This window comes from Oncorhynchus clarkii, chromosome 8, assembly GCF_045791955.1.
Source record: "Oncorhynchus clarkii lewisi isolate Uvic-CL-2024 chromosome 8, UVic_Ocla_1.0, whole genome shotgun sequence".
Taxonomy (NCBI): domain Eukaryota; kingdom Metazoa; phylum Chordata; class Actinopteri; order Salmoniformes; family Salmonidae; genus Oncorhynchus; species Oncorhynchus clarkii.
The window spans coordinates 31,091,350-31,117,315 of NC_092154.1; the positions used below are offsets into that span (position 1 = coordinate 31,091,350).

The 25,966-nt window shown below is 42.9% G+C and overlaps 1 protein-coding gene and 1 pseudogene across 1 annotated transcript; both read left to right on the forward strand.

The window, feature by feature from the left end:
- The first annotated feature begins 618 nt into the window (after positions 1-618).
- LOC139415633 (potassium channel subfamily K member 13-like) lies at positions 619-8,901 on the forward strand. Its single transcript, XM_071163746.1, has 4 exons — positions 619-1,721; positions 3,461-4,008; positions 4,349-4,576; positions 4,904-8,901. Exons 1-4 carry the CDS (start codon positions 1,385-1,387, stop codon positions 5,057-5,059), a joined length of 1,269 nt encoding a protein of 422 aa, XP_071019847.1. The 5' UTR covers positions 619-1,384; the 3' UTR covers positions 5,060-8,901.
- On the forward strand, positions 6,637-25,791 carry LOC139415434 (26S proteasome regulatory subunit 4-like; annotated as a pseudogene).
- Positions 25,792-25,966: the final 175 nt, after the last annotated feature.

The window sequence follows — 25,966 nt, forward strand, 5'->3', positions numbered from 1 at the left end:
AAAACAGGATTTACTTTTACAGAGATTTTAAAAATATCCTTTTGTTGTCCATCTCCATCTGATGTGCATATTGAATTTGTACAGCTTGTTCCGTGGTAGTGACATTTGCTAAGCTTGTCCCTTGATGTCCCTGTGCAAAGACATGAATGTTCAGACCTGGATCTGAAAGGTCACATCATATTGATTCATGGCAGAAGACATCAGCCCCATTTTTTAATGGGCAGCACAGCAGGAGACTGCCCAAATGTTGGAATCATGCTTAGCATTGATGCAGGCTGATCAAGTCACATGGTGACCATACAGTATCTTGATTCACTTGATAGTCTAAGAATGTTTCCATTTGGTTGTTGTTTCTAAAGTAATTACTCAGTAATGTATTTGTAATACATATGTAATCTTTCTAGACTTTTTCACTTTGTAAATTCACAGTTGCTCATGTTTGTTTAGTTGAAGTTAAAGCTGAAGTGTATAGCTTGATGTTGATTACATTTTGCTTTCATGCATAGGCCTAAAGGATATAACTCGTAATATTTCCCCTGCTTCAATCCTGCTCCACTTGGTCTCGACCAGAACAGAGGAGTAGGTGTGTGTGGGTGAGTTTGTGACTGGGGCGTGTTCAGAGTGTGTAGCCCAGTCGATGCCCTCGGAGTCCCTTGATGTGGAGGTCAGTTAGACGCGCACTGTTGCAGACAGACAAAACATATTGCAGTTGACTATAACAGCCTTGGGTTTATACAGAGTACACCATTTGAAGACCAATTCTATTCAATGTGAGCTATTCGAAAGCACCTTCCTCTTAACGCGCTCTGTGAGGGGCGTATTTTGAGACGAAGGGAGGTTGCGCATTGAACGCAGCGTCGTAAACTATTTCGCTATCCAGCCCCAGTCAAAGGTTTGTGGATTTTATTTTTTCGTTTGTACACCCGCTCAAATCCACTTTTCAACTGTGCGCCTTTTTGGTTAACACAATTTTAACTCTAACAGAGAGGTGAACATGGGTTTATTTATTTTGGACAAGCGCGGAAAGGTGAAGGATAACGCCATATGTTTATTGTAACGGATAATAATAACGGACATTTGGACTTGATGGCCAAAGAGCCTTGACAACTGTTGATGGTTACTGTTTGTTCTTCGATTAATTTTCACAATGACAGGTGACCAGCTGTTGAATCTCCGAGGAAAACTCTCCTCATTTTCTCTCTGGCTATCTCTGCTCTCTATCCCCGCAGCCTCCGACTCTATTTCACCAGAGTTTCTATCCTGAACCTGTTTGTTATTTTACACGATAAACATTACGATGGATAATGAGGAATGTGTCATTTGTTACATAATAAAACGATGCGGCGAGTTCCCAGCACCTGTTGAACAGTGACAAGCCTACATTATGGCCTGCCGGAGCGGCTGCTGTTGTGGCTTCGGTCCCTTCAACGAGGATAACGCCAGGTTCCTAATGTTAGCGGTGTTTATAATCCTCTACCTCCTCTGCGGTGCCGCTGTCTTTTCAGCACTGGAACAGCCGATGGAAGCAGAGGCGAAGGACCGCTGGGCGCAGCGTTTTGAACAGTTTAGCCAAAAGAATAACCTGAGCAAGAAGGAGCTGGACAACTTCTTGAGGAACTACGAGGAGGCGAACTTGGCCGGGATTCGCGTGGACACTATCAGACCTCGGTGGGATTTTACCGGCGCGTTCTACTTCGTGGGGACTGTGGTCTCGACCATAGGTGATATTTTGTGTAGCTTATAGATTCTCTCATTATCACATATGACACATCATATCCAACACCATGAATCAAAGCTGAAAGCAGGAGATAATCAATTTTATATTTAACTTACTTGGGACAAAATTGCTATTCATATTTTTTGGCACTCCAAAAATTGTAGTTTTTAGGAGTAATTTTAAAAGGAAATTAGGCTATAGGACCTGTACTGTGTAGGCTATAGGGATGTTATGCTCTTATGAATTATTTTCAATAATTCCACAACTAGAACAATCACAGCCAACTAAAGGATGCTTCAATATGCATGCCTATCAAGTTTTAATTAGTCTTATTGTGTGTCATGTAATTGGTTTCAATATGAAACCCTGTTAAATTAGTGCCGCCTGGAGTGCCAATTACTAGGAAACTCCAGCAACTCTCTGTCTCTCCCTCTCTGTCTGAATGATATGAGACTGTGTTGGCAAACAAAAGCCTGGTGAAGAGGGGATGTTTATGGCTCACAAGCCAATCTTATCTCTGATCTTTTGTAGCTAAGCCACACAGCTAAAAGCCTTAATGCCTCTAGATTACTTTATTACATGTCAAGAAAGAAAATAAATGGATTTGGAGGAACTTAGCTAATGCATTTGTATTCAGTACAGATATACTAAATACATACTTATTGTACTTAGATAAGGGGACAAAAGGAAGCCCTACTTTTTCCAGTGAATGGAAGTAATTGAAGAGATCCCTTTTCACCTCTGACTGCTCATTGTTAAATGCAGTGTGAAATGGAACATGGTCATCATGGAACAGAGAGAGCATGTAGTCAAGGACTGGAATGGATGGACTCATCATGAGATTCATCACAGCTGGGCTCACACTGTCCATCAGATAAGAGCTGTGTGTGTGTGTGTGTGTGTGTGAGAGATTCTGTTAGTCCTCCCTTGGTCTGAAAGTAGGCATTCCTAGTGTAGTATAAAGGGGTGGGGCGAGAATGAGAAAAGACGTGATAAAGGATGGTAAAGAGGGAGGAGGAGAGAGGGAAGTAAGAAAGGTATAGAGGAAGAGAAATAAAAAGGGAGGGTTAAGTGTGTGAGAGAGAAGTCAATTAGAGAGAATTATGAAGAGAGAGCGATGAGGGGATGTCTAGAAAGAGAGAAGGCGAAGAATCAAGAATAATATTATTCTTGTCACCATTAGCAACCCTGTAGGCGAGTGAGTGAGTGGCTGAGGAGGCATTGTGCATGTGACTGGATGGTGCTTCACTCCACTCAGGGCAGAGGGAGGGAGGGTGTGCTTGTTAACAACCAATTAACCGTCAGCATTGAACAAACTCTGAGCTTACTTACTGTACAGATGCTAAAACGCGCACACAATCCAAAAGCCAGAGCAAGGCTGTCGTGTTTGTGTGTTTGTGTGCGTGCTTGACACTTCTATTTGGGGCCTGTCTTGTGTGAGCGTTGCTTCAACTTATGTGCTTTTCCACCTGTCTGGGAAAGCTGACAGTGTACATTATTCTCAGGCTGACTGATTTAGGATTGTGAATAAACAGGATTTGAAATAAAACAAAAAATCATACTGCATTGTTCAGTGTGATTCAGTATTGAATTGTCACACTGTTGTTTTCTAATGGTAATGATTCTACTATCTGTCCAATCATGGTGTAATTAGTAATAAATTCAAGCAAAAACATAATTACTAGTTTTGACCTGTACTGTTTTCTTTATAATAACATATCCCTCCATCTTCATGTTCCCCAGGGTTTGGAATGACGACGCCAGCGACCATCAGTGGTAAGATCTTCCTCATCTTCTACGGCCTGATCGGCTGTGCCTCGACCATCTTGTTCTTCAACCTCTTCCTAGAGCGCGTCATCACCGTCATCGCCTTCGTCCTCAAGTCCTGCCACGAGCGTCGCCACCTTCGCAAGGCCGTGCTTCCGCAAAATGGCCGCCGACGCCTCTCCGAGGGCAGCGGAAGAGGCGGCAGGGGAGAGGGGCTGGCTGGGTGGAAGCCCTCGGTGTACTGTGTGATGTTGATCCTGGGCGCCGCCGCCATCTTGGTATCCTGCTGTGCCTCGGCCATGTACTCTGCTGTAGAAGGCTGGGGCTACCTGGATTCTCTGTACTACTGCTTCGTAGCGTTCAGCACCATTGGGTTTGGGGACATGGTGAGCAGCCAGATGTTTGCGTACGACGAGGGGAATGAGAGCCAGACAGCGTACCGGGTGGGTAACTTCCTGTTTATTCTGACAGGAGTTTGCTGTATCTACTCCCTGTTCAACGTCATCTCCATCGTCATCAAACAGGTATATGCTCATAATACTTCAGCTCTTATTGCCTTTGGTTTAACCGGGTAAGTCATTGAGGAAAAAAAACTCTTTGACAATAATGACCTGATAATGGCCTGCATCATCATCAACCCGGTGGGATTGTTGTTATTGTTACTGTATTCATCTTGCTCATTTTATTAAGTAAAGTAGTGACTTTGGGTGTTTTGAAAAGCACTTGTGAATCAAAGTTATTATTGTAGCCATTCATTTTGGAATCGTAAAAAAAAAAATTGTATTCAGAAAAATGTCATGTAAGCTTAGTCTCTAAGACTTTTATTATAGCATCGCCATTGATCATTTATGTTGGGACTTTGAGGTGCTGAACTGGCTGCTGAGAAGGCTGGAGGTGCCATGTCGCTGCCCAGGGAGGGGGCGCCACCAACCGCACCTCAGACACCCCCGCAGGAACGTGGTAGTGCCCGGACACCTAAGGGCCAGGCGGGACCTGTCCATCGAGACGGACGCGGTGAACGACAGCGAGGCGGACGGACGGAGGATGTCTGGAGAGATGATCTCCATGAAAGACTTCTTGGCTGCCAATAAGGTGAGGAGAAGACATGAACATGCATGTGTCCACTACTCACAGTTTACGGCTGTTCCCAGATCAGACTTTGTGCAGATGTGAAATACTTGAGGCGTGTTCACATATACCTATCGGATCCAGATCCTGCAGTGTTTGGTACCCTGATCCTCTATATCCGGCCATTTAATTGCATAAGTGAAGTGCAAACGAATCGTGGTTCCTGCCCGTGTGGTCGTTCCAGGAAACGTTGATGCTGTATCATTAGATGTATTTTTACTGCTATATTGCTGTACCCAGCGCTTGTTCTACATTTATTTGGTCATGAATTAGTTTCTCTCCATTCATCAGGTGAACCTGGCCATCATGCAGAAGCAGCTGTCAGAGATGGCTAACGGTCACCCTCGCCAGTCAAGCTCCAGCTCCCGCCACAATGGCTTCTCCGGAGGGGTGGGCGCCCTGGGCATCATGAACAACCGCCTGGCAGAGACCAGCGTGGACAGATAGGCCTACACCTACCTATACATATAAGTCAGACTGATTGACTGGCCAGAGAGACAGTCACAAGAAATCAGGACTTCCTCTAAAAATACATTGGTTTTAATTGAACAAATAGAGAAATGTACAATACCCAACTCAATTCCAGGAGAATAATTGACCCCATGGACTAAAGCCTGGCCAGACCACATCAGTTCAGAATATGTCACGTACACCCCGCACATCCAATCAAGCTGCGAAGGGAAAGGAAGTGCAGTGGCATTCAGTGTGCAGGAAGTTTGCCGTTTCATAACTGTAGGGACAATGAAATACAATACGTCTGCCCTACTTAATCAAGCTGTCCATCGCAGGAGAATAATTGACCTGAAGTACCAACCTATACCGCAACGAGGTTCCACTGTAAGATAACTCTGCCTGCCGCCACCCATTCTTCTCTGATGCATGCTGGTTCATCAGGCAGTGTCTATGTGCGTGCGTACAGGAGTGCGTTGGTGTGCACGCGTCTCCTTCACCCACATCTGGATCACAACCAACTGTAGCTACTGCTGGAATCTGGTGGTTAGTTACTGAGGCAGTTTCCATGGTGACACTACAGAATACAGAAAGCTACCCAAAGACATTGTAGCTGAGTGGTTTCAAACTACCCTATGGTATTCTTCATATCACTAGCGAATAACAGCTAGCCAACAAACTGCTCATCACCACAACTACAAACACCCTATACTGTCATCTTGATCAAGAAGACCCACCGCTCGCCTGCTTTTCAGAGAAAACACCTAGAGGGGAAGTAGCCTTCTGAGAAAAATACTGAATTTCCACTGTGTGTAAGAAACCGCAACCGATCTATAAGGGGAGACAGCCTTATGAAAAGGCAGGCAAGACTTTTAGAGACAGCTGAATGTGGCAAACAGAAACCCTGTCTAAATATCATGCTTCTGTCTGAGTGGTTATGGCTACAGACTTGTTATGTTCATCAGCTGTAATGGGTTTTCTATTGCACTGCCGCCTCTAACTTGTTATCTGGTATGTTTGAGACATAGTGCAATGGACAATAACACCCAGCACAGCACCATTACAAACTAATGGATATCTATTTATTCTATCCAAAATGAAAAACAGAATTCTATTCTTTCGAGATTCCAATTTAGAGCGTATTATCAGAGGGCTGTTATCTTGCTGTTTCACCACACTATGTGAAAGCACCATAAGGCAGCAGCATACGGACTCTAACAATGAAGTATCACTCTTTTGTCCATATCTATCTGGACCTGGCCAGCATGCTCATATTAATGCTATGAAAAACAAGTCTCTCTCTAAGGTTATTTCAGGGCCTTTTTTCTCATTCTTTCCACGACAGAGGTGTTATGTTCTCGTTCTATTCTGAAACTGGAATGAGAGAAAGAGAGAGACAAGTGAGAAAGGGATCTGTGAGAAAACAAAATGGCCGGTTGGGTGAAAGAGAAAACGGAGAAGTAGAAATGGACAGATCTGTGAAAAGGAGAGCCAGTTTTGGGGGAAAGAAAGCAGTAATGAGCAGAGAGAGAGAGAGAGAGAAGAGCAGAACTGTTCAGATCACAGTCTACATTATGGATTGGGTTGGAGCAGGGGCGACATACGCCTCTTCACACGCCTTGTTGAACGCACCGAAGAAGATGCTCAAATTATACATGGTGCTAGTGAGACAGACTCCTACAGATTTACGTCACAGCGAGCTTTCGTGCTGAATGTCTCAATACCCAGCTAGTTATTCCGAAAAGCCGTAGAGAAAAGAAAAAGCCCATTTATCATGTCTTCCCTGTTACCTCTAATAACGCACTACAGTGGAGAAGCAGTATAACAGGTGTGGCGGTCTGAATACAGCATAGCCCACAGTATGAGTCAGCAAATTAATGTGACCTGATATTTTTGTACCAAATGGTGATCTAATTTCATGTCACGATTTGAAACAGTGGTACAGTATATTATTGAGAAAATGATACAACTCTGCTACTTATTGTCACTAGCAGATTGTTTTTGATACTTTGTAATTTCATCCATTTTGAAACAACCAATGTATCATTGGGTGACTATACTGTTGACAAAGAAATTACAACTAACTGTAGAGTACTGGCAAGAATGTGACAGAAAAAATATGGATACGCCTGAAATTATCTTGTCTGGTGGTCTTGTTTGTATGTTGTCCCGTTGGGACTAACTTTATCACAGAGAGAACAGTAGTTGGCTAGCCTCTACCAGGCTTTCACCAACAGGAGCGAGACCTGGGAGCCGAGGCTAGTAGTTGGCTACTGTCCCTCAGGAGGGAGGCAGAGAGAGGGTGAGGGAGCCTCTTCACCGCTGCCTAGCAAACAGGAGGTGTGAGAAGAGAAGGTGACTCACTGCGTTATTCAAAGCTCCTGTCAAATCACATGTAGTCACAATAGCTCTTTGTGGAGTTCCTAGCTGGAGTTGAGTGTTAAGTGGCTGCCCACTCACTATTCCCTTTATGCCCATTCCCAAGAACACTGCCGCCACACTGGATAAACACATATAGCTAACATAAATACAGATGACTTGAGATATGACGAAATAGAGATGAGGTGTTGAAAAGCTAGAGACTGGAGATTTTCTTCCTATTGGGGCCATGGGGTTGTGAAACTAATGTCCCTGCACGTGTAACAACAAGACTGTTAAAAGGTGCTGACATGCTAGAGCTAGATAGGCTATTTTGAGTCTGGTGTGGTTAATTCTTGTCCGGGGTAAACAGTCTTACAAAGGCTCTTGAATTAGACCAGACAGATGCACATGAGGTGATGACTGGCGTAGAAAGACTGGCTTATTCATTCGATTAGTAAAACCTCAGTCATTATGTGAATAGGAGTAAATTGCTGCAACAATAAGTATATCAATCACAATCCCATTATGAAGCATGTGCGAATGAGGGTGAGCGCAGAGAGCTGAGAGAAAAGGTGGGAGTTGTGCATTATCTCAATGGCTTATGAGAGCTCCCATGCGGCTATTGGGTAGAAGTGAATTAGGATACAGTATGATTAACATACTGTTTCTGTGAGTCATCATCTCAATTCAATGCATGGGCCTAGTCGAGTAAATAAAGTCACATCCGGCTTTCACTCCAAATCAAGGCCTGGCAAAGAGGCAAAAGAATAATCAGATATTCCGCTTCTAAACATTTAATCCATTTTTTTGTTACAGTATGTGCCAAGAGGAAGTCATAAATCAGTATAATAGATTGGGGGTCAAAGCCAAAGAACAGGAAGTTGATCAATCCCAATCGAGAGAGGAGCTGATTTTTTGTTTATGACAGTAAAACATTCTTATGGCTATAACATTTGTTAGCGCCTTCAATTCTTGCACATTTGATCATAAAAATGTACATTTCAACACCGAACTGCTAAACTTGGAACCAATCAGAACTCCTGTACATACCCCTTGTGATCAATGCAGCCAATGGCCTGCTCCTAAGATGTAAACAGAGCCTGGTGAAAACTCAAGCTGCTGTCTGTCTGTGTGTGATGAGCTCCCAAAGACTGAAATAAGATAAATATGTTTTCGAGTGCACTTGAAATATGCAGCATGCAATATGAATTGTCTTGATCGTACGAAGACGCAACTCCGTTGACCATTTTACCAATTTATTGAAAGTTAGCCAATGTTAGTTTGACTAGCCTAGCCAGCTACTGTAAACGTCAATGTGCCTGCTCAGGATTCTAGTGTTTCATTAGCTGTCTCTCTGTCAGTGAATTACATTTTTCGAACCATGTTTTGTCATGATTATTTGTCTCATTTCAAGTAACTAGCTGCAGGCCTAAATAAACATTACATCTTATACCTTGCAAACCCAAATAAAAGCATGTTTGTAGATAGATGTGTGTGTCATGTATGCTAGAATGGAGGTTTAAAAATGACAGCCGCACATGAATATTAGCCAACACAGCATATCCTACACATATAGTATAGCTTGCAATACAATCTTCTCTTAAAAACAGCTAGGCACAATGTACTGTATACTATGTGCAAGATGACCACAGTTTGATTTCTAAACCAGATGAGTTCTCCAATATCAGCAGCTGCCCAATACCATGGTGGGCCTGAATCATGTTGAATCCATTGGAATAGAAGGTATGGAGAATGATAAAGAGCCTGCAGGATTATAGAAACAGCAGATGGGAAATGAATGTCTGAGTTTCAAATACTAAATGTTCAGTGAATGTGAGTATATTTAGTATATTAACTTTCCTACTAACCTTTTAAAAGTTGACAATCCCAAAATCTTGCCAACCCATTCATTATTCTACTGACTGTGACTGAGTGTGAGACACGTTTTCCATAATGTACGTTTCATGCATATACATTCCAACAAAGAACACCGTCACAAACAGTGTTTCACCATTTAATGAGTACGGAGACCAATAGCAAAGGCTTCTAAATATAGTGTAGCCTACCAATCAATTTATAGAGAGAGAGAGAGAGAGATTCATGCCATGGGGGGCACAATGTTATGACATTGCAGTCCAGAAATGAGAGCTTTACCATCTACGCCAAAAGGCTGGACCTCTGATGGAGACTGTAGAACTGTCATCAATGCATGCTTCAGTATTCCTCCTCTCTAGAAGGAGTGTGCCCAGGCCCCATAGGTGTATCGAAAGGATCCCACCCTGGTCACCAATGTAGCCAACCGATATAAAGAAAGAAGTTCCGTAGTGGAATGCAATCTTTAAAATGGTGTGGTCCGGAGACCGAGAACTCCACCATCTACGGCAAAAGCCTGGGCTCCTGACATCGACAATAGGATTCTCGTCACTTCATGTTACAATGGTAAAACATAATCTGTTTGTAACCTGATCTTCGAGATGCTCTAACAAGCATGTGTATCTGTAGTGGGTGTTCTTCTACTCCAAAATGCACTAGACTGTGTAGAATTTGTAAGACAAAATCTCCAAAGAAAAGACAACAGGCAAATGCACGTGGTCGCGATGTCTAATAGTGACAGGAGGGCTAGTTCAAATTAAATTAGGATGGTTCTCCTCACAGGTTGAGCCAATGCAGTTGAGCCAATGCTTAGTAAATAGTACTTGGTTGATCTCTGGGAGCAGGACACAAGAGAGGAGAGATAGTAAATCCATGTGTGTACTGCGCGAGGAGGTTCCTCGCCATCTTAGCTGCCGCACATCTAGAATTCCCCAGCATCATTGCCGGAACTAGTCCTTTCTATGCGATGCAGCCTCAGTCACATGTAGAAGTAAATGACAGCGTGCCCACAGTGCTTCCAAAACAAAGATCTACACACACTTACAAGAGGCATATAGCTCACTCAATACAAAACATGGATTTTCTCTGGTTTGTTTCTCTGTTTGTAGAAACACCTGCAACTGGACACAGGCCTTTATTAGATAACTGTTTTCCAAACTCGAGAACGATGAAAGTATTGCCAATACCAGGTTAGTTTTAGAATCTATAGCGGCGTTTTATGTAAAGTTGGGAGTTCTTTTTCTATAACTAAATAGAATACACATATTAAAAAAGACTTAGCAGTTTGTTCGGAAGGAGTTCTCTCTCGAACTGTCAACAGCTGTGTTTAGTACCTTAGATACGGAGAACATGATAGGCAGACGTGATCAGCAGAGATGGTACCTGGATAGTAGGTGACTCACTGTGTTGATTGGTTTGCTGCTTAGTACTTGGCAGTGTTTGCCTGTCCAGCTAACAAACATAAAAGTATTTAGAAAAAAAGGGCAAGAATTGACATTGCCAACAAAGCGGAAATGTGTTCCGAATAAATAAATATACACTATGTAAAAACCGATCATCTCGAAAACTAAAGCAGATACAATGCTTTAGCACGCTACCTATAACTTTTTCCACACACAAACAATTCTTCAAAACAGCATGGTTCGAGACAGCACACTCTGCTAAATTCCAGGGACAAATGTTCTCTTCTTCAAGGTTGATTGGCAGACTACAACCTATGAAGTGCATTGCCACCACCAACTGGACAGGTGAGAGTCATTAATCGACACTAAAAATAAAGAGTGTAACAAATATCATCCCACAGTAAAAAAAAAAAAAACATAATTCTCTACTCAGGTTCTGGGGCCTGAGGGTGGTACTGCCTGAGACAATTCTCCATGTAACTCCTCCGCTGAGAATTCTTGTAATTCCAGGAACCGCTCTGCCGTAGACACGATGACGTCAATCTTTCTGGACTTATTTTCCACTTTGGCCACAAAGTCCACTTTTTTTTTTACATGTAAAGTTTCTGGGTCTTGCTGGTGAGAGGCAAACTCTACCACCAATGAACTTTCTGAACAACTCGGTCCCTCAACCCTTTTCACAGCCTCTTTTCCTTGTTTCCATTCACCACACGATTCATCCGACTTGCGTTGACCACACCTGGGATATTCTTCATTAGAGCAACATCGACTTCCCACGAGACGGCAGATATTAACCCATTGAGAGGTGCCCTACTCCGAAGAGCTACGCAAGACACGGCATATTACTCGAATCCGGTGAGAAACAACATGCCTTTTCTGTTCTGCTGAAATACAAAAAATCTGAACAAGCCCACTCTTTTTGATCCTCACAGCTTTCACTTAATCCGCCACTTTGGATATCCCAAATGAATTTGTAAAGTTTGCTCTTGAGCGCTGTTCATCTTTTAAAAAAAACATACCCCTACCAGATAAGAGGGAATATGAGCAGAACTCTAGGTTCTGTTTTCCACCAGAACTTTGCTCAGTTTTCCATTATTTTGGACAAAAGTCAAATCTTCCTCGATTCCACCGCCATTAGATTCAAGCTCTACTGTACACCTGCTTCTGCCATTTTCTCCACCTGCCTTCAACTGCTAACTTCTTCGGTGGGGTTTAACGGCGGTTGGCATCCAATATGTTGCATTACCGCCCCGAACTGAACTATAGAATAAAGACATTACACTGTGTGATACAAAATGGGGAACTGGGACAAATAAAACATTATGTTCATTTTTTTCTTACCCTGCACTCTTTAAAACCCACCATATTATTCCACTACTTTGACCCTATCTGATCCTACCCTAGGGCAACGACCTTAGAGGACAGGACACTACCACTCAACACACCCTGTGAAAACTTCTGAAGTCTCTGCAGCTGCCACTACATCTATTTTCTGTGACTTATGTTCCATCTCTGCAGTACAGTTGATAACCATTGCTCTGAACGCTAAGAAGCCAAGCTTACTGAAACATACACTACCGTTCAAAAGTTCGGGGTCACAATTTTTTTTGTCCATTAAAATAACATCAAATTGATCAGAGATACAGTGATACATTGTTCATGTTGTAAATGACGATTGTAGCTGGAAATGTAATATCTACATAGGCGTACAGAGGCCCATTATCAGCAACCATCACTCCTGTGTTCCAATGGCGCGTTGTGTTAGCTTATCCAAGTTTATCATTTTAAAAGGCTAATTGATCATTAGAAAACCCTTTTGCAATTATGTTAGCACAGCTGGAAACTTTTGTTCTAATTAAAGAAGCAATAAAACTGGCCTTCTTTAGACTAGTTGTCAGGATTTGGCCAGTATTGTTCCGGTTTTGGCCACTAGATGCCCCCATTGTGCTTTTTGACCCTTTTGTTTTCCCTTGTTTCCAGTTATTATTTGCACCTGTGCCTCGTTTCCCTTGAATGTATTCCTCAGTTCTTTGCTCTGTGTTTGAATGTTAGCACCCACCCCCAGCGATGCTGTGAACATTTGTTGCTCCAGTTGGACTCTCTTGTGGTACTCTGTTTTTGTTCTCGTTTATTTATTTTTGATTATCTTTTGAGGCTTTTTCCTGCTGTACCTACCACCTTGTGGATTTACCTTTTGACTTGGAGGATTACCTTTTTCTCTTGGAATTACTTTTGACCTTGTGGATTTATATTTTTGCCTGAAGAACTTTCCTTTTTACTTTATTAAAACACCGTCTCAAGTACTGATGTGTCTGCCTCATCTTCTGGGTTCTGCCGACTATTAGTGGCTCAGTTTGCTAAGTGACTGTTTTTCACACCGGAGACCCGAGTTTGTAACCGGGTCTTGACACTAGTTGAGTATCTGGAGCATCAGCATTTGTGTGTTCAATTACAGGCTCAAAATGGCCAGAAACAAAGACCTTTCTTCTGAAACTTGTCAGTTTATTCTTGTTCTGAGAAACGAAGGCTATTCCATGTGAAAAATTGCCAAGAAACTGAAGATCTCGTACAATGCTGTGTACTACTCCCATCACAGAACAAGGCAAACTGTCTCTAACCAGAATAAGAGGAGTGGGAGGCCCAGGGGCACAACTGAGGACAAGTACATTAGAGTGTCTAGTTTGAGAAACAGATGCCTCACAAGTCCTCAACTGGCAGCTTCATTAAATAGTACCCACAAAACACCAGTCTCAATATCAACAATGAATAGGTGACTCCGGGATGCTGGCCTTCTAGGCAGTGGATCCAGTACAAAAGCTCTACATCCTAACATTACTTTATCAGCTAAAGACTCATTCACAGCTCAAAATATCTGTTTCACCACACTCTCCACCAGATCTGTGTCGCACCAAACGTAGGGGGCGTCACAAACACATGAAATCTTCAACTGCAATTGCTCCACCTCCACACTTAACACTACCCCAGAAATCACTCCCTTCAATGGTGCCCTATACCTAAGCGTAAAGCAAGATACAGGTCTTCCCCAAGTTGCGTCACACGGAGCGCCTGCTCTCACAAGTCCACTTCAGGTTACCTTCACTGACTCAACAGAACCCACCATATTTTCCACAAAACCTGAGTCCACCCATGGATCAGCCAAAAAGCATGGATCCACCCTCTTAAAAAAAAATATTGCTCCCACTGGACCAAATGTATCTCTATCATAACAATATCCATCGATGCAAAGCTCGGGCTTCGAGCTCCTCACCACACCTTCCACCTCTTCCATTTCACCTCCAGAACTCGAACTGGCATCCAGATCACTCTAAACTTGACACCAATCTTCCTTGACATACCCTCTGCCTTGTTATTACTGGCTTCAATAGATTCCCACCCATCCTCGGTCTCCATCAGTGTTTTCAACCTCACCTCATCTCCCAATCATTCTTCCTTAACCAATTACCAACTCTGAGAATATTCCACATTTCCAAGTCTAAATCTCTTTCTTGCCTCCTCAAGAGACATGCACTCAACCTGTACACAACCTACAGTCATCCACTATCCCCAGGTCCTTTTAGCTATTCAAACTCTATGAAACTCCTTTCCAAGCCCACCACCATCTGCTATGCATTGAGTTGTCCAACCCTCAACTGCTAAGGGGTGCTTTTATACTTTCTGACTTGCCCCTCTGTAATTAGGGCACAGGGAAACACTGATGAAAACTTAGGTTCCTACTCTGTAATATTCATACTAATGACGATATTTGCAATTCAATGTAACAAATAAAAAGCTAGTTTCCTAGCTAACCTTGTAAATTTGCTTTACCAAAGCAATGCTATTATGGCCCATCCACTAAATTACCATCTATTTAGTTGTATGAGTCATGCTATTGTATGACAAATGAATTGCTCATATTTTATATTTCTGTGACAAATGTACCTTATGAGGGGAGACTTGTAGGTCAATGAGGCCTTATCTTTTTTTGTAAAAATGCGTAAGTGAACAAGCAAATTTATTTATGGCTCATGTTTTGATTAAGTAGTACAAAGATTTAACATTAGCTTCCAATTTGTGTAGCTTGATATTAGAGATCTGGCAGGTTTTTCTTATACAGAAAATAAGATTTGGTGTAGTTTTTATATTTTCGAAACACATTGGCTGTATAAAACCCTCATTAAAAACCCTCAGCCAGGCGCATCTCCCGGCCAGCAGACAAAATTACTACAGCTACAATACCTCTTTCACCAACTGGCCTGGACCCTTTGTCGACACGGAGCCCGCCGTTCCACCAGGACTGGTCTGCCGATGTAACTCCATCCGTTGTGCCCTCAACCGGCCTTTGCCGGACGTCAGAGCAGATGCTTCTACTAGCCCCGGTCTGCTAACTTTGAATGCTGTGTCTCCCGCTTGCTAGCGTAGCAACGACTACCCAGTGGCTTCCCTGTTTCATCTATTGCTGTTCACTGGACCCTATGATCACTTGGCTACATAGCTGATGCCTGCTGGACTGTTCATTAATCACGGTACTCCATATTTTTTTGTTTATCTGTCGGCCCCAGCCTCGAACTCAGGCCCTGTGGGTAGTTAACTGACCCTCTCTGCCCAATCATCGCCATTTTACCTGTTGTTGTTGTCTTAGCTGATTCGCTGTTGTTGTGTTACCCGTTGTTGTCTTAGCTACCTCTCCCAATCAACACCTGTGATTGCTTTATGTCTCTCTCAAATGTTAATATGCCTTGTATACTGTTGTTTAGGATAGTTATCATTGTTTTAGTTTTAGCACATTCCAACCCTGATGTCCTTGTCGTTTCTGAATCCTGGCTTAAGAAGGCCACCAAACATTCTGAGATTTCCATCCCCAACTACAACATTTTCCATCAAGATATAACTGCCAAAGAGGGAGGAGTTGCAATCTACTGCATATATAACCTGCAAAGTTCTGTCATTCTTTCCAGGTCAATGCCCAAACAGTTCGAGCTTCTAATTTTAAAAATGAATCTCTCCAGAAATAAGTCTCTAACTGTTGCCAGCTGTTATAGACCCCCTCAGCCCTCAGCTGTGCCTTGGACACAAAATGTGAATTGATTGCCCCCCATCTATCTTCAGAGTTCGTTCTGTTAGGTGACCTAAACTGGGATATGCTTAACACCCCGGCAATCCTACAATCTAAGCTAGATGCCCTCAATCTCACACAAATTATTAAGGAACCCACTGCCTCATCGCCTGCATCTGCTGTGGGTCCGCGGTCAAACCACCACCCCTCATCACTGTCAAAAGCTCCCTAAAACACTTCTGCGAGCAGGCCTTTCTAATCGACCTGGCCCGGGTATCCTGGAAGGCTATTGACCTCATCCCGTCAGTCGAGGATACCTGGTCGTTCTTTAAAAGTAATTTCCTCACCATCTTAAATAAGCATGCCCCTTTCAAAACATTTAACTAACATAGAACTAAGAACAGTTATAGCTCTTGGTTCACTCCAGACCTAACTGCCCTCGACCAGCACAAAAACACCCTGTGGCGGACTGCACTAGCATCGAATAGTCCCCGTGATATTCAACTTTTCAAGGAAGTCAGGAACCAATACACGCAGTCAGTCAGAAAAGCAAAGGCTAGCTTTTTCAAACAGAAATTTGCATCCTGTAGCTCTAATGGCAAAAAGTTTTGGGACACTGTAAAGTCCATGGAGAATAAGTGCACTTCCTCCCAGCTGCCAACTGCACTGAGGCTAGGTAACACTGTCACCACTGATTAATCCACGATAACCAAGAATTTCAATAAGCATTTCTCTACAGCTAGCTATGCTTTCCTCCAGGCTACCTCAACCCCGGCCAACAGCTCCGCACCCACACAGCAACTTCCCAAGCCTCCCAGCTTCTCCTTCACCAAACATCCAGATAGCAGACATTCTGAAAGAGCTGCAAAACCTGGACCCGTACAAATCAGCTGGGCTAGACAATCTGGACACTCTCTTCCTATAATGTTACAACCCCTATTACCAGTCTGCTCAACCTCTCTTTCGTATTGTCCGAGATCCCTAAAGATTGGAAAGCTGCCACAGTCATCCCCCTCTTCAAAGGGGGTGACACTCTAGACCCAAACTGTTACAGACCTATATCCATCATGCCCTGCCTTTCTAAAGTCTTCGAAAGCCAAGTCAATAAACAGATCACTGACCATTTCAAATCCCACCGTACCTTCTCCGCTGTGCAATCCGGTTTCCGAGCTGGTCACGGGTGCACCTCAGCCACACTCAAGGTACTAAACGATATCATAACTGCCATCAATAAAAGACAGTACTGTGCAGCCGTCTTCATCGACTATTGCTAGGTAAAGCTCCAGTTTATCTCAGCTCACTGGTCACGATAACAACACCCACTAGTAGCACGTGTTCCAGCAGCTTTATCTCACTGGTCATCCCCAAAGACAACACCTGCTTTGGCCGCCTTTCCTTCCAATTCTCTGCTGCCAATGACTGGAACGAATTGCAAAAATCGCTGAAGCTGGAGACTTATATTTCCCTCACTAACTTTAAACATCAGCTATCTGAGCAGCTAACCGATCGCTGCAGCTGTACATAGCCCATCTGTAAACAGCCCATCCAATCTACCTACCTCATCCCCATATTGTTTTTTATTTACTTTTCTGCTCTTTTTCACACCAGTATTTCTGCTTGCAATTCATCATCTGCACATCTATCACTCCGGTGTTCATTTGCTAAATTGTAATTACTTGCTACTATGGCCTATTTATTGCCTTTCTTTTTTTCTATTGTGTTATTGACTGTACGCTTGTTAATTACCTTTGTAACTGTGTTGTTGTTTGTGTCGCACTGCTTTGCTTCATCTTGGCCAGGTCTCAGTTGTAAATGAGAACTTGTTCTCAACTAACCTACCTTGTTAAATGAAAGGTGAAATAAAAAAATACAACTAAAATTGTCAGCTAAGTTAAGCATTATGTTAGCTAGCTAACAGTACAGTAGCTCGTCTTCCATTGAATAAAGTTACAGCGTTGTTTGCCGGTAGCGGCAGCTAGCTTTCATGCTGACACCCCAATCATTAAATAAATAGCTGTGATTACTAACTTAATCATCCTAAGCATTTAGTACTCCATGTTGAGTCTGTGGTCAACTCAAATAACCTGTCAGCAGCTAAATAGCTGAAGTAACGTTAACTAGCTAGTTAGCCAATAAAGTCTACCAACACTAAGTCTTGTTCAAGGTTAAACAGGATATCTAGCTAGCTAACTTAGCTAATGTGTTGTGTTTATAATTTCAGGATCAAAGCCAGAGTGGGGGCCAAGGAGGAGGCAAGAAGGATGACAATGTGAGAAGGACATGGAAACAACCAGAGCCTCTGACAACCACATCTCCTCACCTGGATCTTTCAGATGTCTGTGTTAACCTGTTTTATTCTACTTTCACTAACCATGTAACCATATCATATGTTTATAGGAGAAGAAGAAGTATGAGCCTCCCATCCTCACCAGAGTTGGGAAGAGGGCGAAAAAAAGCAAGGGACCTAATGCGGCTAGCAAGCTACCTTTGGGTAACGCTGTTATGTCACCTCACTTAGGACAACGAATCTCTCTTTAAAACGGACCCATCGGCTCAATATCTAGTATCTGTCTCTGCATCATTCCTAACTCTCTAGCTATGTAATTTCTCACTCACTCGCTTGTCAAGAAAAACTATATTGATAACGTATTGTATCTCCCTCTACAGTCACCCCTCACACCCACTGCAGGCTGAAGCTGCTGAAGCAGGAGATGATCAAAGACTACCTGCTGATGGAGGAGTTTATCAGGAACCAGGAGTAAATGAAACCCCTGGAAGAGAAACAGGAAGTACTGAACAAGGAGATATAAAATACTATATTACATATAATGCTATATTCCTTTAAACCCCAGGAGGAGAAACAGGCGGTACTGAGTAGACCATCGAGATACAGCTAACTGACAAAATAAAGGAAACGCTTGAGTAAATGAGGGATGCAAAGTGTATTGAAAGCAAGTGCTTCCACAGATATTTGGTTCCTGAGTTAATTCAGCAATTAACATCCCATCATGCTTAGGATCATGTATACAAATGCTGGGCAGGACATTGTTTTGGCTACCCTGGCAATGCCCCGATTGGATGACAATGCCCCCATCCACAGGGCACGAGTGGTCACTGAATAGTTTGATGAGCATGAAAATGATGTAAGCCATATGCCATGGCATATGTCATTATGTTGGTTTTTCCTTTATTTTGGCAGTTACGTGTGTGTATGTGTATGTATATATATTTCTGCTCCGTACTACTCAACCACTAGGTACTGACATATACTGAACAAAAATATAAACGCAGCATGCAGCAATTTCCAAGATTTTACTGAGTTACATTTCATACTGTCTAAAGAAATCATGAATGGCACGACAATGGGCCTCAGGATCTCGTCACAGTATCTAAAATGCAATTGTGTTGTCCGTAGCTTATGCCTGCCCATACCATAACCCCACTGCCACCATGGGACACTCTGTTCACAACGTTGACATCGCAAACCGCTCGCCCACACGACGCCATACATGTGATCTGCGGTTGTGAGACCGGTTGGATGTACTGCCAAATTCTCTAAAACAACGTTGGAGGCAGCTAATGGTAGAGAACACTCAATTCTCTGGCAACAGCTCTGGTGGACATTCCTGCAGTCAGTATGCCAATTACACTCTCCCTCAGAACTTCTGTTGTGTGACAGAACTGCACATTTTAGAGTGGCCTTTTATTGTCCCCAGCACAAGGTGCACCTGTATAATGATCATGCTGTTTAATCATCTTCTTGACAGGCCACACCTGTCAGGTGGATGGATTATATTGGCAAGGGAGAAATGCTCGTTTTTTTGCAAATGGAACGTGTTGCCAATCTTTTATGTCAGCTGATGAAACATGGGACCAACATTGTACGTGTTGCGTTGATATTTTTCCTCAGTGTATATCTGCTCTGTAGTACTCAACCACAAGGTATGAACATACGCTGAGTGTACTGAACATTAAGGACACTTGCTCAGCTGACCAGCTGAATCCAGGTGAAAGCTAGGGTCCCTTATTGATGTCACTTGTTAAATCCACTTCAATCAGTGTAGACGAAGGGGAGGATGCAGGTTATAGAATGATTTTTAAGCCTTGAGACAATTGAGACATGGATTGTGTATGTGTGCCATTCAGAGGGGGAATGGACAAGAGAAAGGATTGAAGTGCCTTTGAACAGGGTATGGTAGTGGGTGCCAGGCACACCGGTTTGTATGAAGAGCTGCAACGCTGCTGGGTTTTTCATGCTCAACAGTTTCCCGTGTGTATCATGAATGGTCCATCACCCAAAGGACATCCAGCCAACTTGACACAACTGTGGGTTGCATTGGAGTCAACGTGGGCCAGCATCCCTGTGGAACGCTTTCGACATCTTGTAGAGTTCATGCCACCGAATAATTGAGGCTGTTCTGAGGGCAAGGGGGGGGGGGGGGGGGGGGGCGCAAGTCAATATTAGGAAGATGTTTATCTGATCAGTACTACTCAACCACAAGGTACTGACATATCTGCTCTGTCCTACTAGTGCTGAGCGATTAGTGCTTTTTGAGGTTGGTTCAATCCTTTTTGACATTATATGCATTATGTGGGTTGAATGCTGTAACAACACAGAATAAAACAATGAATACAAGTCCCATGATGGCAGTGACATTACTGCTTTCCACTCATTAACCATTTATTCACATTACTTTAAAAATATATATATATATATATATATATATATATATATATATATATATATATATATATATATATATATATATATATATATATATATATCAGTTGCTGTGTATGTTGCATTTGTTTTTATTTGATGACTGTATTATTTAATTCCAAGTCATCTATTCTTCATAGTGCTGGTGCCTATGCTGTCTGACAAAATCACTATTTTAGTAGTTCTTTAAAGTAAATAAGGCATACTTTTTTTATGACTGCTGAATGCCAACTATCGACCACTTAGAGCATGTATTTTCAAGTAGAGATACCTTGGGAAGCAACTGCTCTCTATCCCTCTTGTCTTCTTTCTCTGTCCCACACTAACCTAACATAGCGGGCTTCAAAGAAACACACAGGCCGGACTAGTAGGCGTGCGATACATTATGGTTGTTGTCATTTACCAAGTTTTCTGCGCTAAACTATGTCGAATATTGGCCTGTTGGTAACTCCATACTACATCGCACAGTTCGGGCTTGATCTGATTTATCTCTAGAGAAACTGCACATTGTGCGCATTAAGCTCCCAGAAAAAAAAGGAACGAAATGGAATTCAAATAATTGAGCCGACTTCGGTCAATTAGTTAAAAATATATATATTTAAAAAATAACTGAAATGTTGGTTAATCGCTCAGAACTATGTACTACTCAACCCCAAGGTACTGACATAAAGCTGTTATGTACTACTCAACCGCAAGGTACTGAAATATATACACGTAACTGCCAAAATAAAGGAAACACCAACATAGTGTCTTAATAGGGCGTTGGGCCGCCACGACCCAGAACAGCTTCAATGCATCTTGGCATAGATTCTACAAGTGTCTGGAACTCTATCGGAGGGATCTTACACCATTCTTCCACGAGAAATTACATAATTTGGTGTTTTGTTGATGGTGGTAGAAAACACTATCTCAGGCGCTACTCCATAATCTCCCATAAATGTTCAATTGGGTTGAGATCTGGTGACTGAGACACACACACCCTTTAAACCCACGAGGCTCCTTTGAGGCCCCCTTTCAAAGTCACTGAGATCTCTGCTAGCCATTGTAGACAAAATAATGGGCAACTGAGCATTTTTATACATGACCCTAAGCATGATGGGATGTTAATTTCTTAATTAACTAAGGAACCACACTTGTGTGGAAGCATCTGCTTTCAATATATTTGTATCCTTCATTTACTCAAGTGTTTCCTTTTATTTTGACAGTTACCTTTATGTGCTCTATGCTACTCAACCACAAGCTACACAATACATATTTTATAGGGCTTTTTGCACTATTGAGCCGAGTCAAACCGAGCTGTACTGGGCTGGCGTGGTTATGCATCCAGCATAGTTGCTGGAAACGTACTGAAAAGGACAATGTGGAAAAAAATATCTGAATCGGCATAGTTTGGTTCGGTGGCCACAATAGTGTGAAAAGGGTATAGGTTTTACGCACTAACTGTGGATACGAGCGTCTGCTAAATGACAACAATGTGTCCAAGGCAAATTTCTTTAGTTTGGTGGGAAAAGTATTTATTATTATGTTTGGGTTGAGTAGCGAGTGACGTTGACTGACTCTGTCCCTATTCTCTGATCTGTGTCTGTCCTCTAGGTCCATGCCGTGATTGGTGTCCTGATGGATGACACTGATCCCCCTGGTCACGGTGAGGAAGGTGGAGAAGGCCCCTCAGGAGACCTGCGCTGACATAGGAGGACAGGACAGCCAGATCCAGGAGATCAAGGTACAAGAAGAGGACTCCACTAAACGTCATACCTTGTAACTGCTTAGTAAGTATTTTAAGCATTTTATCCGAAATGAGATGAGTACCACGTTATGTACCTAGCCTATACTAGACTCTCTGGACACTCTCTGTACAGCCTGTAGTCATTCACTGTTTGTTAGGATACCGGTATCGCGATTGCAGATTTTCCTTGGCAAAAAAGAAAACACGGAAGCATACAGAACTCTATGGTCCTTTTTTAAAAACCTACTTTATGTCAAATATTGTGTGCTATAGCTTGCAAAATAAACAAACGTGACTCTGGGGGACAACGTACGGCTGTTTTCTTTCTAACATTAGGACTGTTTTCCTGAAATAATTCAGTCTGCTTCTGACTGTGACGCTGTTGTTCTGTAGGAGTCCGTGGAGCTGCCCCTCACCCACCCTGAGTACTATGAGGAGATGGGCATCAAGCCCTCTAAAGGAGTCATCCTCTACGGAGCACCTGACACTGGTGAGTTAGATGGACATGAACTAAACCATCAATGTACATAATAACAAATATCAAAACAATGTACATAATCCCTGAGACATGCTTAGCGCCGAGCAGTGTGGACAGGGAAACATACATTGAAATCATATTATAATATACAGGTATATCATAATATATGTCATTTAACAGACTTACAGTCATGCATACATACATTTTACGCTTGGGTGGTCCTGGGAGTCGAACCGACTATCCTGGTTTTGTATGCCCCATGCTCTACCAACTGAGCTAAAGAGGACCATATTACTTAATATGGGTGCGGTTCGTGCAAGGTTGTTTGTCTGTCTGTGTGTGCGTGCATACCTGTGCCTGTTTGTGCATCTCTGCTAATATGTTTGTGTGCCTGTGCCTCTCTCTGTGTGTTAGGTAAGATCCTGCTGGCCAAGACGGTGGCCAACCAGACATCAGCTACATTTCTGCGTGTGGTTGGCTCAGAGCTGATCCAGAAGTACCAGGGAGACAGGCCCAAGCTGGTCCGAGAGCTGTTCAGGGTGGGCCGAGGAACACGCACCATCTATCGTCTTTATCGACGAGATAGACGCCATCGGCAGTAAACTGTACTTACTACAACCACGTTCTTAAAATATGCCACTTAAAAGGCCCAATGCAGAAGTTTTTATTTGTAATTTCTGTTTAACAATGAAGTACCTTACTGTAATAGTCGTCCCCCCCCCCCCCCCCCACCCCAAAAAAATAGCTATTTCTCAAGCAAGAATTTTGCTAGGACTGTCTGGGAGTGGTCTGAGTGTGGAGGGGAAAACTGAAAATGAGCTGTTATTGGCAGAGAGGTTTGGAACTCTTTCTTATTGGTCTATTAACTAATTTACTGCCTGGTGACTAAAACTCCACCCATTTAAACCTGCTGATTAGAAGGTCCTTGTGTAGATAGTTGCTGGTTGAAAATACAATCAGGAAATTACACTTTTAAAGTGTTTTATCAGCTGTTGTGTACAATATGATACGAAACAGGAAAATCTGAATTTGGACTGCACTATGCAGAAATCACTCTGCCATTTCCTGGTTGCTAAAATTCTAGTAGTTCACCTAATTTCAGTTTGTGACAAAACAAGCAAGTATAGTGTAGATGGTCATTATACCATCTAAATATATTTCCCATAACCAAACATATTGTAATTTCAGCTGTTTAAAACTGGTGTATAAAACTGAAATTAAAAGACGCAAAAACAAAAACTTAAGATTGGGAAGCATAAAAATAGCGCACATAGAACAGATCTACCGCTTCTTAGACTTACTTTCACTGAAAATTACAGATCTATAACACACGTTTCTATGTGAATTTGGTCAGGCCGCCCCAAAGGTTACATATTGCAGCTTTAAATGATAGGAATAGGCATAGCAAGGTTGTTTAATAGCTCCACCATGCCCTCTGATAGGTTTCGAGAAAGTTGAACCATTTTGCTTATACCAACCAAATCCTCTTAGATATTGACAATTACTGGATCTGACTTGTTGATTTGGGAATGTGCCAACTACTGTTTCTCTTCCCTTTAGGTGTGACTAAACGTTGTTTTTCTCTCCATGTGTAGATATGAGTCTGACTCTGGAGCAGAGAGGGAGATCCAGAGGACCATGTTGGAGCTGCTCAACCAGCTGGACGGTTTTGACTCCAAAGGAGATGTCAAGGTGATCATGGCCCCTGACAGGATAGAGACCCTAGACCCTGCATTCATCAGACCTGGTAAGACGCTCTCTCTCTCTCATGAGTATCTGAAAGTTGGAGCCTATTTTTGTATTGTGTATCATATTTAAAATCGACCGGTAGAGCGGGACTCTTAGACAGGGATAAAACGACCTCAGTTGAAGTGTATATTGAGGATCGAGATTCTCCTATAAAATGAATGCAGATTAATTTCCTCCTTCTGAGCTCCATCTGTGGAACTGACCTCTTGACCTTGAGCGAACAACGGATGGAGCTCTCAGAGCACTTTACAAGACTCCGATCAAAGGAAACAACATTCACTGAAGCCATTTGAGCAAGGCGTCTTTCTTTTCTTCCCACAGTGTTGAGTCAATGTCAATAAGTATTCTGTTCTAGAATCAGAATGAGTAGAACCGAACGGCCATTCCCTCGCTTTGATATTCCATGTCCCTCACCCCCTTCCCTATGTTTTTTTTTTCCAGGTCGTACTGACCGAAAGATAGAGTTCCCTCTGCCTGATGAGAAGACCAAGAGGAGGATCTTCAACATCCACGCCAGCAGGATGACTGTAGCCGACGACGTCCCCCTGGACGACCTGATCCTGGCCAAGGATGACCTGTCAGTTGCTGACATCAAGATATGGATGTCCAGGGTTTCCTCTACCACAGTGGTCCTCAACCTGGGTACCTGGTCTATCTGCATGGTCATTGGGAAGACTCATAAGAGCATAGGCCATGGCGATACAGTTACCCCAAAAAGTGTTTTAAAAAACACTGCATTACCAATACTAAGGTGGGGTAGTCCCCCTATCTAGCACTGTTGCCCCTTGCCTGCCAACAAAGAGTTGGCCTCCATGGGTTTCAACTGCTTTAGGTGTGTGGCTTTAGGAATGTTTGCAGCCACTCTAGGGAAAACATGATTCTCAAACTGCCTCGAGCTAAACCAGATTTAGTATATTTGACTTGACTGTGCTGCCCTCTAGCGGCAGTTCTTTTAAGGTAAATCCTGAAAGGATTCTCCTACTTCCCAGCAATGCTCTGCCTTTTTCGGCTACTTTCAGAATGCCTCCCTCCTTCCTTGAAGTCATGGATCTGAGAGAGTTAGGTCTAGGATCAGGTCTTCCATGTCCATATATTCTTATTCATTATGATATAAAAGACAAAACTGATGCTAGATCAGTACTCCTACTCCCAAAACTATTTGTGAATACAGGCCCTGATCTTTTGAGGCTGACCTGAGTTGACCTTTCTCCTCTCTTTCTCCCCCTCCTCCAGGCGATCTGCACCGAGGAAGGACTCATGGCCCTGAGAGAGTGCAGAATGAAGGTCACCGACGAAGACTTCAAGAAGTCCTCTTTGGACTTCAGGAGAGGACGCCGGAGGGTACGCCGGAGGGCCTGTACCGCTAACCCCGGACCTCTGACGTTTAACCCCTGACCTGTACCCTGTCCGCGGTGTGAGAGAGCTTTGATGTATTTCGTTGCATGTTACGTTTGGCTTCCTTTCCAGTTGTCTACTTTAACTTCATGAACTCTGACGATAAATACAAGAATTTGAATGGGAGAGAAGTGTTGTTATTCCTCG

Excerpts from the sequence above, each read along its gene's own strand:
- LOC139415633 (XM_071163746.1), top strand. The coding sequence starts at position 1,385 with ATGGCCTGCCGGAGCGGCTGCTGTTGTGGCTTCGGTCCCTTCAACGAG. Across the intron at positions 4,009-4,348 it reads TCTCCATCGTCATCAAACAG|GTGCTGAACTGGCTGCTGAG; the intron begins GTATATGCTCAT and ends TGGGACTTTGAG. Across the intron at positions 4,577-4,903 it reads ACTTCTTGGCTGCCAATAAG|GTGAACCTGGCCATCATGCA; the intron begins GTGAGGAGAAGA and ends TCCATTCATCAG.